Source organism: Neophocaena asiaeorientalis, unplaced genomic scaffold (genome assembly GCF_003031525.2).
Source record: "Neophocaena asiaeorientalis asiaeorientalis breed wild unplaced genomic scaffold, Neophocaena_asiaeorientalis_V1.1 scaffold550, whole genome shotgun sequence".
Lineage (NCBI taxonomy): Eukaryota > Metazoa > Chordata > Mammalia > Artiodactyla > Phocoenidae > Neophocaena > Neophocaena asiaeorientalis.
In genome coordinates, this window is record NW_020173396.1 from 1,534,798 (window position 1) to 1,552,596 (window position 17,799).

Sequence of the window (17,799 nt, forward strand, 5' to 3'; positions counted from 1 at the left end):
ACTACCCAAGGGATAAACTGTATCTTCAAAACTTTCTTAGTAGATGGTTAGATGGGTGTAGCTAGCATAGATGGATGAAATCTGAGTTTTTCCCAGAGCAGTTAATATTTACTTTTTGTGAATCAGTTACCTATATTAAAAATTGAACATAAGCAAGGATAATGAAAAACGTGTTCTGTGTCTGGGCAAAGTTTTGCAGTCTGCACTGCTACCATTGCCTATTAGCAATGGAAGGGGTCAGTACTTTTTCCGCTTGGTGATATTATGAAATACCTTTAAGGCTCTTACACAGAATTTAAGATAAATGTATTTTTTTAAAATTTCCTCCAGGAACACTGATATTCTTATTTGAAGATGACAACTTATAAAGTTTTATCAAAGTTTTTTTTAAAATTTAAAACCATATATGTTATTTATTGAACTAAGGCATGTGCTTTTAGGCAAACCTGATTAGGCAATTGACTAGATTATCTTTTTCTAATGCACCTTTATTAGTCAGTTAGTATATAGAACCAGTTAATTATGTCAATATGAATTACTACAAAATATGACTGTAAACTGAGCCCTGGATGCTTTGGGGAAAAAAGGAGAGAGAAAATGGCTGTTACACTGCCAAAATAAGAATGTTTAACTCTTAACGTTTTGCATGTTCTTTTTCACAGGCCCAGTGCTTCTGCAGCAGAGGAACTCTAAGGGGGAATTGCCCTTGGATTATGTGGTATCATCTCAAGTCAAGGAAGAACTATTTGCTATCACAAAAATAGAAGATACAGTGGAGAACTTTCATGCACAAGCAGAGAAACATTTTTACCACCAGCAACTTGAATTTGGCTCATTTTTACTTAGTAGGATGTTGCTAAATTTTTGTTCAGTTTTTGGTTTGTCTTCAGAGCTCTTCTTAGCTTTCAGAGGATTAACTCATCTAAATGACCTGCTTATAGTTTGTCAGAATTATAAGGAAACCACTAGTGCTCGTACTGACTGGTTATTGGATCTTTATGCTAGAAATATAAAGACATTGCAGAAACTCCCAAATATTCTTAAGGAACTCCCTGAGAATTTAAAAGCGTGTCCTGGAGTACACACTGAGGCCTTATTGGTGACATTGGAAATGATGTGTCGGTCGGTCACTGAGTTTTCATGATGATAACAGAAAATATGGGTCAGCTTTCTAAACCTGCTCAGCTTGCTTTGTCATTTATTATGGACTTCATAGCTTATAAACAATAAATAATTTCATTTATTTATTGACAGAATTTGCAGCCTTGCTAAATCTTTAAAGCACTTAAAGAACTTATCCAAAGCTATAGTATAGGCTTCTTTTTCCAGTGTGTAGGATTTAACTCAAAAGTAAAAAATAGTTTTGTTTGATACACATTGCATTTATTAGTCTTTATTATTTTTTGTTCTAAAAGTATTATTTATTTATATTGTACATGTAAAATTTTTTAATTTAAATATTTTTTCAAATCAAAATGTAATGTCCTCTCTTGTAGGTGTTCTGGGTCTTAGCATCATGGCAAGAATATTCATGCAAATGTGCACCTATAAACATGTAGCTCCCTGTTTCTTCTCTGTAGGCTGTTGGAATAAAATACTCAGTTTTACGTGTTTCTAAAATAAACATTTCAAAATTCACAATAATATATTCTTTTGGTTTTTAAATTTAGTAAATGTGCTAATAGTTTGATCCCTTGATCTATTTTATTTTAGCAGTTCCTATAGAAAGTGTATTTCTACTCCATGTAACCACTATTCTGTAAGTGAAAACATTTTGCTTCATAATGTTTTATTAAGATTATAAATGGCAACAAAGTAAAGGATTTGAGATTATCTAAAATCTTAATGTACAGTATGTATTTACAGAGTAGTAACATTTCAATTTGCAGTTTTTCCTAATAGTAATTTGTAGTAAAACTAAAAGAAAGGATATGGATAATAATTACTTTTGAAACTGGAGTTGCTTTACTAGTGGGAATAAGTTACATTGTGATACAGCTGGAAAAGAAACATTAGAACTTCCATTTCGATTTTATGTAACTTAAGTGATGATCTCACAGCAATTAATCTGCTAAAGAAGCACACTTTAGTTTTATTTTGAAAGTAGATCTTTTAGCAGGATACAAATGCTGAGAGTCTTATTACTGGGTTTACAGTCTAAACTAAAAATTGCTACATTACTTTATAAAAGTCAAGTTTTTTTCCTACATTTTAAAATCAGTAATTTTTTACACATACTGTAAGAAGTATTAGTTGTTTCTAGCTAGCCTTCAAATGTGACATCATACAACTCTCTTTTGATGTTTATTGTTACTTGCCAAAATATCAGAGAAAACATGACTAAGGAACATTATAATGCTCATAGAGAGTAAAGCGCTTCCCCAGATGATGTGTAAGAACATTTTTATTCCAAAGAGTAGCCACTTTACGTCACTTGTGAAGGCATGTGGAGTAACATTTGCTTGGTAAACTAACAAAAACATAGACTTTGACATCAGACAGACATAGTTTCAAATCCTTGTGTAATTTCTTACTAACTGAATTACAAAGCAGGTTTCTTTCTAGCTTTGGTTTTCTTACCTGTCAAGTGGAAATAACACCAGGTATCTTGGTCATGATAGAATTAAGTTATTAGCCATTCACCTTATATGGCACTTAATAAATGTTACTTCCTTTTGCATTCTTAACTCTTTAGTTACAACGAATCATTTAGATAGTAATTTCTTAAGTTGCTAATAATTCTAAGTTAATGAGATAATTAACTGCTAAGAAAAAGTAGATAATTAACTGCTAAGAAAAAGTAGTTTTCTAAATTAAATGTTCGCAAGAAATATTCATTTAGTTGCAATTAGTATTAATAATTCATAACTGTTCTGTCTGCCAATTTCTACAAGCCATGCTGACATGAAATATTAAACACTCAAATGCCATTGAAGTCTCTACCTCAAGAAGGTGTCATTGCAGTTTGTACTTCTTCAGAAGTATAACTTGGCAAACAGATTACTGCTTTGTGGCCTAGTTAAAAATACCAATAAATATATATGAATTTAAACCTGCAATAAGAAACTTTATTTCCCATATTACTTATGTTTTATTTTAGAAAACATAATAACTGCCTCAAATTTATTTTAGATGTAGAGAAAGGGGAAATTTTAATAGATAAAATTCATAGACTTTCTGACCCCTGGCATTTTAGCTGTAGGCATCTCAAAGTTGCAGCCACTGAAGAGAAGCGAAGGCTGAGTAATGCTATTTATCATTGTACTCTGCCAGATTTCATATCATAGTTCAATGGAGTTGTTTTTTTTAAAAAAAAAAGAAAGAAAGGCCTATGAAAGCCCTTATTACAATAGAAAATAAAGCTTGGAAGGAGATTTCTGAGCTGTTAAGATTCAGCTTTCTCCATGCGTAATCCCCACAAATATTTGGAATATAAAAGATTTTAGAATGTTTCCTGGCAGCTTTTTAGGAAGGGTCTCTATGAAGTTTTCGAGCTTACTAGTTCTTAATTTCCCTACACATAATAAAGTGGTCCAAGTATATACAATTTTTGTCATTTCACTAAGTCCAAGATAACCAGAAAAACATATAAATTAAATGCTAAATTAATCAGTGTTTTGAATTCATCGTTTCTTGAACACCTATTATGTACCAGGTGGTATGCTTGACAGGGGCTGACTACAGTAAAAGAGGAAGAGCTTACGTTCTAGGAAGGTAAGTCTAGTTTTATTGTCTTCTGTATAGGCTGTTGAAGAAAATTAATTTCAGTTTGGGTGTTTCTTAAATTTACAGTAATAATTGGTGTTCTCGTTTCTTTTTAAATGTGAAGGGTTTGATAGTTTAATCATTTGATCAGTGTGACTAGCAATTTTAGAGTGAATAGAGTGTGGTGTGTGCTTTTGCAATCTTAGTGAACCCCAGTACTCATTCCTAGATAAACACAAATGCATTAATGCTAGGATCCTTTATATAAACACTAGGAAATGTTTGCCATTTTTGCTTATTCTGTTATAGGAAGTTAATACCTTCACAGGAGAAAATTTTTGATGGAATGTGCAATCCATATGCATTTACACACCTTTCCAGTTAAGTGATGAACTTGATGAGAGCCTGTCACTGTTGCCCCTTAATCAGTAGAAAGGGGTCATTTTTGAGTGACATGAGGCACTCTTTCCCTCAGGCGTTTATCACGTAGCTTCCACACCAGTCGCACCTCTTGCTGACGTGGAGCTTGCAAAATTCAGAATGATAATTGTTTTTATAACAAATGTGGATTGAGTTAGAAAGGTCAGTGATGGCATTTTTGGAATTACGCTGTGCCTGATGATGTCAAAACTGAAGACATGGAATAGTTAACTATTTCTTATAAATCAAATTATGTTATCAAAAAATTCACCTTGTAGGTTAAGATGAATTATGGTAGGATGATGTACTTTGGTGGTTATTTGCTCTGATACAGAATCAGAGATTATTAGACTATAAGTTAATTAGAAAAGGTTGTGGTATTGTTTTTTTAGGTTTTAAGCATACATCTTTTAGAGTACTGCAAATCGCACTAAAAGAAGACCTTTTCAGAGGAAACGAACAAGATAGTTTTAACATTATTGTTAGACAGTCAAAAAAGTTTTCTCTCTTAAGTAAATGCTAATCTTTGAGAACATCCAAAATGTTATACTTTAATTCATGCTTCCCAGTTTATGAAAGTACCAAGCAACTTTCTTTCTTAGAGACATGAATTTACGTGAATTGCTGGGGGCGGGGGGAACATTCTATTAAATTATTTTTAAAAGGACATTTTCCAATCACAAATCCAAGTGATTAGCTTTTTATCACAGAGGAATTTGATAATTAGTACTTTTGTGTTAATAAGCAAGATTACATTTTGTATTTATATTTGATGTACAAAATATTTTCTAATATTTTATGTATTTGAATTCATTACCATATGGTTTGGGTTTTGTTTGTTTTTTGGTGTAGGCATATAGTTCAAATACACTTACACTATATATTTTTGTAATCTTGAAATATAACCCTTAGCACTAGACACAAGTGATTGATTTTTTTTTGTAGTATTGTATTTGTACTGTTGAATATATGTATATTTTTTTTCTTTTTTAGAACAAATATAGTGAATTATTCTGTTTTTAAACTACTTGCTGAATTAAGATCCAACAGTATTAAATCAACAGTGTAACCAGTGATTAGTTATATAAAAATAATATTCCTAATAAGATAAGTATATAATGTTATTTTTATATATTTAATTTGTAATATGTAATATTACCCTTAACATAGACCAAAAAAATTAAGTTCCTTATTCAAGCATCTATAAAGAGCTGTCTCCAGTTAAAGATGAAACATTTTCTCCAAATTTTTGTCTTTTTACTGTGGTCCCCAAATCTTTTCAGACAGTTGAACCCAGATTTGGTAAATCTAATCCTCTTCCTTTCAAAAGTATCTAAATTAGATCAAGTGAACATTAATGCATAATGGGTGTTAAACATTAATAGAGAATGACTATGTTGGAATGTATGATTTATTTCTACCAAAGAGTGGAATTTTTTAAAAATGTGCTTAGCACTTCCAGCAGGTAAATTGCACTGAACTGAAAGTCTGGAATCCAGCTTTGAATTTACACATATTATACTATCATTTATCTTAATAAGAGATGAACTAAAATTTCCAATGATTTTCCATTCTTCTGTCCTCAGAGGAAATAGTCTTGTTGAAAAAATCATTAATCTTAAAGTGGTGACAGATAAAAAGAATTTAGTTTGTTGTCAGTACTTCTCAACTTAAAGGTTAGGTCAGCCATGGTTTATGTCATGACACTGATAAATTTTTCTAATGACCAGAATGGTTTGATTTGTAATAGCTTTTTGTTTTGGTTTTAAGGAATATATATCTTGGTTATCTGACTTCATCCTAAAGATGCATTTTTTTCTACTTTGCATTGTTTCTATTTTATAACAGAGACAAAATTATAGAGCAGTAAGTAATATGTGGTGTTAAAATATGCATTTTAAAGAGCTTTCCATGAAAACTTAAAAGCAGAATTGTAAAGATGAAAACTTGGCAAAGGGATGAGGGAAAATGGTTAGGAATCATTGTGGTTTAAAGAGGGTAAAGATTTCTAGATGCTGTTTAATATACTGAGGAGGTAGTGAAGGTATGAAATCAGAAAAAAGGCAGACAGATCTCCTCATCTCAGGAATAAACTGTCTTTGAAAATTTTGAACCATGTTCAGTAAACCAAGGGTCAAGATAAGTGTTTGGTGGAAGATTCTTTTAGTTAAAATTCACTCAAAATAAAGAATAAAAATACCAACTTTAATGGTATCATCAGAAATAGGCTATTTTGACTAGTGAGATTCAGTCCTTTCTTAAAAGTGATGCAAATCTAGATTTCTCATTTCTTGTTTTCCCATGATTTTAGTTCTTTTACTCTTTTTTTTTCAAAATACTTTTAAGTTCATACTCAGTCATGTTATTGGAGGAAATAGACTTAAAGAGAGGTTGAAAGCCATTTATAAAAAGTGGTTGAACTTGTTCCCTTAATTCCTTTTTCCTGGATTAATTTTAGTCCTTTTTAAAAAATAGAAACTATTTAAATGTAATTAAAAATTATTTTATCTAAGTAAAATTACAGAGGGGAAAAGATTGTAAGCAAATCCACTGCTAATAGTGGTGTATTTCTGATAGAATTTTGAATATTTGTTTTTCACTTCTCCAAGTTTCTCTGCAACATGATTTATATTTGTGTATAACACCAGTAGCCAATTTATTTTTTAAAGTAATGCTCCTAATATAAATAAGAATCAGTTTTGAAATTTTTCTAAAGTTGTCTTATTTAAACTGGCATCTATTGGACTTTTTAAAATATAAAGTGCATTTTTAAAATATGCCATTTTTCTTCAAGGTAAGGATGTAATTAAGCCTAGTATCATCTAATGCAGATCTCAAATAATACTCTTGGACTATATGCCCTTCCTTTGAAAGTAAATCTGGCTTATTTTACTGATATGCTGCTTCTGTCTTCTGTTTAAGCCTCTTCAAAGCAGTGCCCTACCATATTGGGCGGGGTCATTACTGTTTAGTAGGATTCCTAAATTGCTAAAGTTTAAACTTCATGTAGACACCTTGTGGAGTCATGATACCATATCTTCACTATTAGCCTTTTCTGATTTTAGAAGCTTTCAGGGAACCTGAAGAATTTACTTGTTCTGATTTTTTTTTTTTTCCAGATTCAACACCCCAAATCAGGGAGAAACTGTAAGATTAAATGATGACTACATTTATCAAAGGCTGTATCTTAAATTCCTTTAAAGGGAGTTCACCACTGTGTGATTAAATTGAGAATTGTTTTCTTTTATTATAATACACCTGGAAAAAATTCCCTTCTAAATATTACTATTTACAGCATGAATTCAGATGTAAGCAGTCAGTCGTCTACTGAGAGAATTCTGAGCAAAAGTGTCTTGCCACTGTTGTCCAGAGCATATTATTTTGCACCTCTTCTGTGAAGGTGAGGAAAATGGCTTCTTGTAAGTTACTGTTTTAAGTAGTACAATTCAAAATACAATATTTTAACAATTGTTTTATATAAATACATTGTATACCTACATCATAACTACAGTACACTGGTGAGTATCACATCACTGTGTCTTTTGGGGTAGATTTCTCGCTTGTCAGTGTTGTTGTCAGTCACTGAGAAATCCAAGTACATGTGTGTTCTTTGTATTAGCATCATAGTGCCAGAAGAATGGATGGTGTGTACCTGGTAACCCACCCTATAAGAGTTAGTATGCCTGATTCTTGGTTAAATTATCAAATGCTCGATGTTTCATGATATCCCCCCAAAAGTTTTTATCTATTATATCTGAAAATGCTTTTTTTCATCCCACAGGGAAATTTAAAAGGTAATGTTCAGCAACTTCAAAAAGACCGAATACTACATTGATCTGTTCTAAAACTACTTCTAAAAACATACATAGTATTTTACTTTTCTGGGTGGGTTACCATGTGCTTCAGAGACCTTCCTATGGTTTGCTAGGTCTCTGTGTTAGTGAAATCTGAACTTTGTAAGAGTTCCAGGACAAAGGGAAGGGGTAGGTATACCATTGTGTAAGGTTGCAGAGTTTATTAGTTCTTGACATCAATAAATTGTTTTCCATGGTTTCAATATTACAAGTTACACACAGATTTTGACTTGTAATTGTCATAATCAGTACTGTAGGAAAAATGTTTTGCGGAAATAATGTAGAGTTTAGTTTTAAGGTTTCCAGTATTCTGAGTAGCTTTATTAAAAGAACATCTCTGAACTTGGGACAGATCTTGGCATTTCCTTCCCCCTCACCTCTCTGCTGTTGTCCAGCTGTCTTTGTAATTACTCTTGACTGTTGTCTCAGATGTGTCTTCAGTCATAAAGAGACAATTAAAAGTGGTTGGGGCCAGGGGCGCACCTTTCTCTATGCAGTTAGCATTTCCTAACTTACCATCTGAACTCTGGCAAAATAAAATGCCTCATGTTGACTCGTGTCATTTTGAAGCTTGTCTTTGACCGAAATGGGGAACTAAGCCTATATTACCATCTTGCCTCACTCGTAGCAGTAATAACCTCACTCAGCCAGGTCTCCTCAGGTGCATTTATTTATTCCCGAGAAAATGAGAGGTGGTTTGTAGGTTCGCTCATTGACTCTCACGTTGGTCATTCCTTTTCTCTTTTGAAAGACCATTGAAGAATCTACAGCAGGGGAGAATTAACATTGCAATTTTATTTTTACTACAAACTGAAAAAACTTTGGCACAGCTACTTACCTATTTCTGTTTTTCTTAATACAAATAGAGCTTTCAGCTTAATCTAGTAACACCATTAATTGAGTAGAGCAGAAGAGCAGTGCCATTTCGTTACCTTTTTTAAAAATGGAGTCATATAATTTTTCAGTGACGTTTGGAGACACAACCATCATATACATTAAAAAAAAAAAAAAAACCCTGTCTACAAAAATACTGCTTGTGCATGCAACAGAACACTTTTTTGGTTGTTACCAGTTCAGAATGCGAAGGAATAGCCCAATAAACTGACTCATTTGAAACCAATTTGAATTATTTGATTCATCTCCCCTGACCTTTTTTGGTTTTTGGTTCTTAACCCCAGATCCCTTTGGAAAAGCACAGATAGAAACATTAAATTCCAGCAAACCTTTCACAGTGTTGTTAGTTTCTATAGCATATGACCATTTTGGACATTTCATGGTTTTATCTGCGTAGTATTCTTACATGATAAGAAATTTTCCTTGGTATTTCTTAAATCTCAGCAATTCAGCTGGAATAAGTCATGATGTGACTGCCACTGTACAAATGTAGAAACTGAGGCAGAAGAGGTAACAGTTTCACCAGAAAAAAAGGATGTTTTATATTTTTTTCTTTCAGTGAGTTACACCAGTCATCCTGGGAAGGAGAATTATAATCCAAAGGAATGACACTATTGTAAGTATTCTTTTCATTATTTTTTATGTGGTTTTAATTCATACTTGACCAAGCAATTAGAAAAGGCTGATTCTAGACACACTAATCAAACAAATGAATAGGCATCTGTACACAAATACACACACACACGCTTGACATTTAAAGCCCCAGAATTTAAGCATTAATTTAATAATAAACAGGCTTTTGCAAGAAGTATAATGGTGGCTCTCTTTACTTGCATTTCTGGAACAGCAACTGCCTTTTATATTTTGATTTGTTATTAATGCTGAGTACAAAACTCAAAAATAAACATTTAGATATATTTAACTAGTGTATAAACTGAAATTAAAGCCTTTGAATAAGACCTGTTAATACAGAAGTAGAGACATTCAGCATTAGAGACATTTGGATATTGAGATCAAAATGGGAATATGGTCCCTGGATAAGAGAACTTACTACTAAATTTTTCTTCACTTTTAAATAACACAATAAAATTCTATAAAAGATACTTTCAGAAACATATCAATTAAAATTTGCTCTTACTATACTTTAACTCCAGATTTGATTTTAATATGCTATCATTGGTTTGACCATTGCCTATGACAGGGCAAGTCGTATAGTTGGTACTCAATAAATATATCACAGAGCAAAGTCACTTAAAGAATCTTTCAATTCAGATTATCCTAGTGTCTAGAATGATTCAAAATTAATTGGAATCCTGACAGCACCTATCAATTTGAGTCTGTGGAACAGTACCAAAGTAAACAAGAAGTACCATGTTCTTTTTATAAATGGAAAATGTTTTAAATATGCATTTCTTATAAATTACCACAATTAGTGGCAATAATAGTAGTTTGGATAATGAATGACCTTCAGTGAATTTACTCACTAAAGGATATTGAGGAATGTATTTCATAGTTCATATGACTACTGTATATAGCAGTCCAAATAGGTGTTAGAGTGACATCCAGTCTCTTAAGATATCTTAAAATATTTATGTGTTTACAAACCTCTCAAAAACAAATCAAGTTAAGCAGCTTTCAGAAGGCAAAATCGTGCCTTCGTGAGAAGAAGAAAGATCTGGTTAAAGTTCTATTATTCACAGTCTCTTGTTTTCAGTCTGTGAGTGCAGTAGTTTGTAAAAGCAATGAAGCTTCCCCTGAATATCACTTTCATGCCTCAAGATAGTTCTTACTTCTCTAGGAGTGTCACTGGATACTCACCCCTGCAAGGTGCTGCGTTTTATACAGCACGCAAGGTTTCAGGGAAAGCCTTTTTTCTTCCAAACCAAACCTGGGTTTCTTTAAGTATAATATTATTTATATGAGACCAAAAAAAAAAGTACTGATTATTTTTAGAAAAGATTATTTTTTTATTTAATGCAGTGAATAGTCAACCTTACCATTGAACTAAACATCTGAAATTTGATAGCATGAAACAGAAATTAGTCATCTGTTAATGGTTGCTATCCACTAGGTACATCGGAGGTGTTAGAATATCAGGCTTGTAGACATTTGAGTAGACAATGTCAGCATAGAACACAAAGCTCACACAAAGTATAATCAAAAGTTATTTCAAACAAATTATTCCATCAGTAAACTTCCTGTAGCAACATCAGCTTCATGAAGTATTACGTCTGTCTTAAACGATGATGGTATGCGGATGTAAGCATGTCATTATAAACATGATGCGCTAAATAGAGCATATTGAGGTCAAAGCCTTTCTGTAGAAAGGGAATTTAATTGACATTCTTTCAAGCATAGTGTATAAACAGATCAAAATAGTTTTATCATAAGAAACAGTATTTAACAACATAGCTTTAAAATAAAAATACTTTAAAAATCAACTTTGATGAGATTAAATTTATTTTTAAAGAATCTTCCTATAGAGTGAAATATATATTTCTCGCTTCTGGCTTTTCTACATTTTTCCAGCATGACCCCCACCTTCACCCTATCCCAGTCCATTGTTAATAAAGTAGTGCAAAACACTGCAGCAATTTCAACCAAGCTTAGTCCCCTACCAAGTCAGGGAAGTAAGACATTCTCACCAGATTCTCTCTCTCTAGAGGTATACTCCCTTGATATACCAGGAAGTTAGGTACAAAAACTACATGAGAGTCGGGAATGCAATTTTTAAGTATAGATTCTATGGTAAGTAGTGAAACATTTTCAAAGGCAAACCCCCTCCCCATAAGCAGTTTATTTTACAAAATAGGTTTTCATGCATTCATATTTTCAAGAATGATTTTTTTTTCTATAAATGAATGTAATGAAACACTGGCATATCACTTAGCACACTGCATTCTCCTCTATGTTAAAATTCACACTAATAACAAAAATCATAATATGCATATTAAAGCAGTTCAGTAACCTAATAAGAAAGTAGATACATTTTTTTTCTGTGAGAACACTTGAGTATTAAATATTTTTAGATGCACAGAGGCATAATCTGACACCAAAAGCAATGTGGATTTAATTTGCTAGATTTTTGACAACTGAACTGGGTTGCTAATTTGGCACAAATTAATAGTGATTGGTATAAAAATCCTTATAGGCAATCATCATTTATAAACCTGGCAGTATTTTTTGTGTAGTCCTGTAGAGATTTTAAGGTTTTAGATGGAATGATTGATAGAAGATTCGGAAATTTTCTTTGTCGGATTTCAGTGTGTGGAAGATTCTCTTGAGGAGGTGAATATACCTTCACTCATTAGCTTAAAGTCAGCCTAGTCATATCTAAATAATTTGCACAGGAATGAATATCAGGATCCGAATCTATGTTAAGTTGTAATGCATCTGTTCCATTATTTAGGTTCTGGGATCCCTCCTCCCTTTTGAAATGTATAAAACATAGAAAACCGTAATGGATTACTTTTTAGATAAAAAATAGTCACATTAAAAAAAAACTTTAAAATCAAATTGACATTTACATTTTATGTAGATTTAATCAGAGCACAGCTGAGCATTTAATATTCTAGTTCTTACACTTGTAATTAGAGAAATGTGTATCTCCCAATGTTACCATTCTTAACATTTGTTGTTCCAATGTGTTATATTATTATCCACAGCTAACAAGGCTTTCACGCAGCAATAGCTAAACCTTTATCAAATTGATTCCGTACAATGGAAGTATATTTTCAAAGACGTATGCCTTTGTACACTATTTACAAATTCTCTCAATCATGGTAAAATGGCAAAATAAATAAAAAACAGAAAGAAAGAAAATGCAGCTCAGGCTGAAGGCTTTTCCTTTTATCTTCCCAAACAGATGCTGGTCTCCTCAGTGCTGGGAGCTGGCTAGCCAAGATTGTTTTTCTTCCTTTTACATGGGCTATGAGAAGGATCTGGTTTCAGTTCTTGGTATTGCACCTGTTTAAACAGAGTTCAGAGAAAGGCTGGTCAGGTGGCCACTTTCTGGCAAAGGAAGGAAAAGCAAAGGAATTGAGAGGATCTGACTATGCTTGGGGAAAAAGAAAGTGCTCGCTCTGGAAGCTGTATGCGATCTGCAGCTGGGATGCAGAAAACAATAGAATGATAGAGCAAAGAGTCAAGGGAAATCTTGCCAGAATCTACATGAGAGCCCTGATGTGAACTTTGGTAACAGGCTGAGGTCTCTATTGCCTATACCCAAGTAACATTAAAAGCAGAACCATCTCCATCTATTTTGAAGGGCCGAATAATGGTTCTCTATAATTATTTATTGTGTGCTTGTTTAATATAAGCTTTATCTCCATCCAGCCCACTCTCATGTCTGATACTAAATCAAAAACTCAGCTGAAACAAAGGAAAAAGGTATTGCTGCAACCCAGCTTCAATAATTTGATAAAAACATTTCTCATTTTACTCTGAAAATATTTAATGATCAATGGGCATTAATTAACCTCCAAGGCTTTCAAAGGATTGAGATATGCCCCGGTTCTCAAAAATCAGTTACTCTTTCCCCCTTCACTGATCTCTAAAACAGACATCTTTAAAACTCACTTAATTCATGCAATTTATTTAAGGAAGTGTTTTTCTCAGTATCTGCTGGCACACTTTGCTTTCACCATCTAATATTCCTAATTCCTCCTTCAGGTGATGGTGACTTCCCTTCACAAACTCCAGCTGAACCTTGGGGGAGGATTGTCCCCCTGACACCCTGGTAGGTTCTCTATGCAATGCCCTCTCATTCCCCAATCTTCTCTGTAAGTTCTTCTTGGATAACACCCCAAACTGGGCTAATTCCTGAATGGCAAAATCTTCTACAGGCTTTATTAGCTTTACTTAGCTCTTCTAAAACCTTCAAAATTAAATGGATATAAAAGTTAAAACCTAATGCCACACTTAGATTAAAATGATACAGGCATACCTTAGAGATATTGCATGTTTGTTTCCAGGCCACTGCAGTGAAGCAAATATTGCAAGTCACGTGAATATTTTGGTTTCCCAGTGCATATGAAAGTTCTGTTTATGGTATACTGAAGTCTATTAAGTGTGCAATAGCATTATATCTAAAACAGTAATACCTTAATTTAAAAGTGCTTTATTGCTAAAAAATGCTAAACATCATCTGAGCCTTCAGCAAGTATTAATCTTTTTAAAATAGTAACATGAATGATCAATGATCATAGGCCACCATAACAAATATAATAATAATGAAAAAGTTCAGAATGTTTCAAGAATTACCAAAATGTGACCCAGAGTGAGCAAATGCTGTTGGAAAAATTGTTCCAATAGACTTGCTCAGTGCGGGGTTGCCACAAACCTTCAACGTGTAAAGAAAAAAAAAAAGAAAAGAAATATCAGTGAAGCACGATAAAATGAGCTATGCCTGTAGTTATAATAATGAAACCTACATACCACTTGCACATCTGAAGGGACTCTGGAAAGGAAGTCAAGTAGTTCATTATTATCAATTGCATATGGACTCCGCAGCTTTTTTGTAAATTTATTGATGCCTGAAAAAGTGACAGATCAAACATTATTGAAATCTATAAAGTCTGGAGTTCAAATACACATTTCTGGCAAAAGTGTTGTGGTGATTTAAAGATCCAGATTAAGCTGCCTTTATTTCAGCCTTGACTGAACCAGTAAACCCAGTTTGTTTCCTTTCCTTCCTCCCTCCCTCCCTCCCTCCCTCTTTCCCTCCTTTCCACCTTCCCAGCTCCATGGCTGCTCTGTTTTTCTCTTTGTACTTCAGTGGCTTCTTCCCAGCAGGAAAGGCTTTCTATTTGGGAAACAAAAGGCACCTGGCCTATCTTGCCTTTCCCCTCAGTGTTACAGCACTTTGAAGCTTTGCTTTAATGTTTCAACTATGATGAAACTTGTCTCCCTACATTTTGGATTGGGATTGTTTTTAAGGCAAGAAATCTGACTTACTGGTTCCCCCGTTTCAAAAGATACGCTTTTTTTTTTTTCAGTGGTGGGGAGGTGTTGTTATTATGCAAACTAACCTGGGTTTTTGTTTTTTCTGTTTTAATTTCAAAATGACCTGGAATTTGGAAGGGTTTACCACCAGCTTTAAAAAACTAAAAAGCTTTGAAGATGGCGACATATAAGGATCCCAAACACATCTCTTCCCACCAACATGCTGGATCTACAGCTACATATGGAGCAGCTACCTCTGAAAATAACCTAAAAATTGGCTGAGTGAGTCTACACACTGGCCATCGTGAGAAGGCCCACATCGAAGCATGTAGGAGAGGCAGGGACACAACCACACCATGAACCCCACCCCTAGCCTGAGAACCCACAATCAGGAGGGACTTCTCTCTGAGCAGTGAGGGTTTGAACCCCAAATCAGGCTTCCCCAACTTTTAAGAATTGCACCTGGAGAGATGAGCCCCCAAAACATCAAGATTTTTTTCTTTTTCTAGTTTTGAGAAATAATTGACATACAAGTTTAAGGTATACAGCATGATGGTTTGATGTACACATATAGTGAAATGATTACCACAGTAGGTTTAGCTAATATCCATCATCTCGTATAGACAAAAGAAAAATTTTTTTTCTCTTTTTCTGTGAGTTTGATGTTTGGGCTTTTGAGGGGTTTTATTTTTGCTTTTTTTTCCAATTCCACATATAAGTGAAATCATACAGTGTTTGTTTTTCTCTGACTTCTTATTTCACTAACATAACACCTTCAAGGGCCATTCATGTTGTTGCAAATGGCAGGATTTCCTTGTTTTTTTATGGCTGAATAATATTTCATTGTATACCACTTCTTTATCCATTAATCCATCAGTGGACACTTAGATTGTTTCCATGTCTTGGTTGTTGTAAATAATGCTGCTATGAACATGGGGGTGCAGATATCTTTTGGAGTTAGTCTTTGTTTCCCTTGGATAAATTCCCAGAAGTGTAATTGCTGGATCATATGGTAGTTCTATATTTATTTTTTTAAGGCCTCTCCCTACTGTTCTCCATAGAAGCTGTACCAATTTACATTCCCACCAACAGTGTACAAGGGTTCCCTTTCCTCTGCATCCATACCAGCATTTCTTATCTTTTTGATAATGGCCACTCTAACAAGCATGAGGTGCTCTCTCATTGTGGTTTTAATTTGCATTTCCCTAGTGACTACGGTTATTGAGCATCTTTTCATGAATCTGTTGGCCATTCGTATATCTTCTTTGGAAAAATGTCTATTCAGGTCCCTTGCCCATTTTTAATTTTTTTTTTGTTATTGGATTGTATGAGTTCTTTATATATGTTGGATATTAGCCCCTTATCAGATATATGGTTTGCAAATATTTTTTCCCATTCTGTAGATTGTCTTTTCACTTTGTTAATGTTTTTTTTTTTTTGCTATGCAGAAGCTTTTTGGCTTGATACAGTCCCACATGTTTATTTTTAATTTTGTTTTTGTGTTTTAGGTGTGATTTTCAAGAAATCATTACCAAGACCCATGTCAAAGAACTTTCTAAAAAATGTTTTCTTCTAGAAGTTTCATGGTTTCAGGTCTTACAATCCATTTCAAGTTATTTTTTGTGACTGGTATAACATAGGGGTCAAGTTTCATTCTTTTGCATGTGACTATCCAGTTTTCCTAGCACCATTTATTGAAAAGACTATCTTTTCTCATTGAGTATTCTCGGCTCCCTTGTCAAATATTAATTTACCATATATGCTTGGATTTATTTCTGGGCTCTCAATTCTGTTCTATTAGTCTATTTGTCTCAAAACATCTAGCTTCAAAAACCAACTTGTGTGTTCAGACTCACCCTCCCCGGTGCCCAGCATGGATGCAGCTGATCCAGGGGCAGCCAGATTTTGTGTGGGAAAGGATCATTTGCTTGTCATGAGGGGAAGGCATCTGATGTGAAACATATCCAGGGGCCTACCTGGGTACTCTTCAGGGACAGAGACTGGCAGCCACCATCTTTTTTTTTCTTTTCTGGCAGGAACAATCTCTCCCCGACTGCCTCAGTCCAGCCATTTGGTACCATCTTCATGCTCTCCCTCTGCCATGTTCTAGAGCATCAGTATCTCCCCGAAGGGAGCTTTCACACACATCTTGTGCCTGAGGTTTTACATCTATGAGGCAGTTCAAGATGATGACCTAGGATGATCGTGAACTCACCTCTTCCCATGGACACACCGACTCTACAGCTACATATGGAACAATTTCCGGTAAAAACAAAAAACACCCCCTGAAAACTAGCTGAGCACCTCCTTCACGTGGGGCAAATGAGAAAAAAAGCTACATTCAAGTGGATAGAGATGCTGAGAATCTCACCATAAACCCCACCCCCAGTGCAGCTACCTACCCACCATCAGGAGGAAACTCACAAACCCGGAGCTTCTAGCTGAGTAGCCAAGAGTTTGTACACCACCTAAGGCACCTTAGCTTTTAAGACCTGCACCTGAGAGTTGAGCCCTCAAGGCATCTGGCTTTGAAAGTCAATGGGCTTGCATCCATGAGACCCAAAGTGCTATAGTGAAAGGAGAATGGCTCTTAAAGAGCTCGTGAGCACTCACTCACCCCAGGGCCCAGCACAGAGGCAGCTGTTTGAAAGGTGCCCAGGTTTTAAGTGAAGAAAATTCATTTCCTAATCTTAAAAAGTTGGCCAGAGAGGCAGGGGCCTGCTGGAATACTATCTGGGGACAGAAGCTGGTGGGCCCCATTTTTGAGCTCTCCCTCTACTGCGCTTCAGAGCACCAGTATGTCCTGGAGGGAAGCTTTTACCCACGTCTCATGTTCTGGGTTTTGTGGCTGCCACCAGGGGGTACCCCTTGATTGCTTGGCTCTGGAGGCCAGGAGACTGGTGCTCCTGGGTCCCCTGGAGCTATAACATTCGAGAGACAGTTCTTGGCAGGCTACCACCCCCAGGGCACTGGACAGACAGCA

General features: G+C 34.6%; 2 protein-coding genes across 11 annotated transcripts in view; one reads left to right on the forward strand and one right to left on the reverse strand.

Moving 5' to 3' along the window:
* Nucleotides 1-1,602, forward strand: part of SLF1 (SMC5/6 complex localization factor 1) — a 57,624-nt gene extending 56,022 nt beyond the window's left edge. The window contains exon 21 of the mRNA XM_024746980.1: nucleotides 663-1,602. Within this exon, the coding sequence (XP_024602748.1) occupies nucleotides 663-1,144 (482 nt within the window). The 3' untranslated portion in view covers nucleotides 1,145-1,602. The remainder of the gene's footprint in view (nucleotides 1-662) is intronic.
* An 8,653-nt stretch (nucleotides 1,603-10,255) lies between these two features.
* The window catches only part of MCTP1 (multiple C2 and transmembrane domain containing 1), a 352,345-nt gene continuing 344,801 nt past the window's right edge, over nucleotides 10,256-17,799 (reverse strand). For 9 of the 10 annotated variants that reach the window (XM_024746952.1, XM_024746948.1, XM_024746954.1 and 6 more), the window contains 2 exons: nucleotides 14,310-14,407; nucleotides 10,256-12,839 (listed from right to left, as the gene is read on the reverse strand). In XM_024746952.1, the coding sequence (XP_024602720.1) occupies nucleotides 12,768-12,839; nucleotides 14,310-14,407 (170 nt within the window). In that variant the 3' untranslated portion in view covers nucleotides 10,256-12,767. The remainder of the gene's footprint in view (nucleotides 12,840-14,309; nucleotides 14,408-17,799) is intronic. The other variant, XR_003003489.1, reaches the window with a different exon arrangement.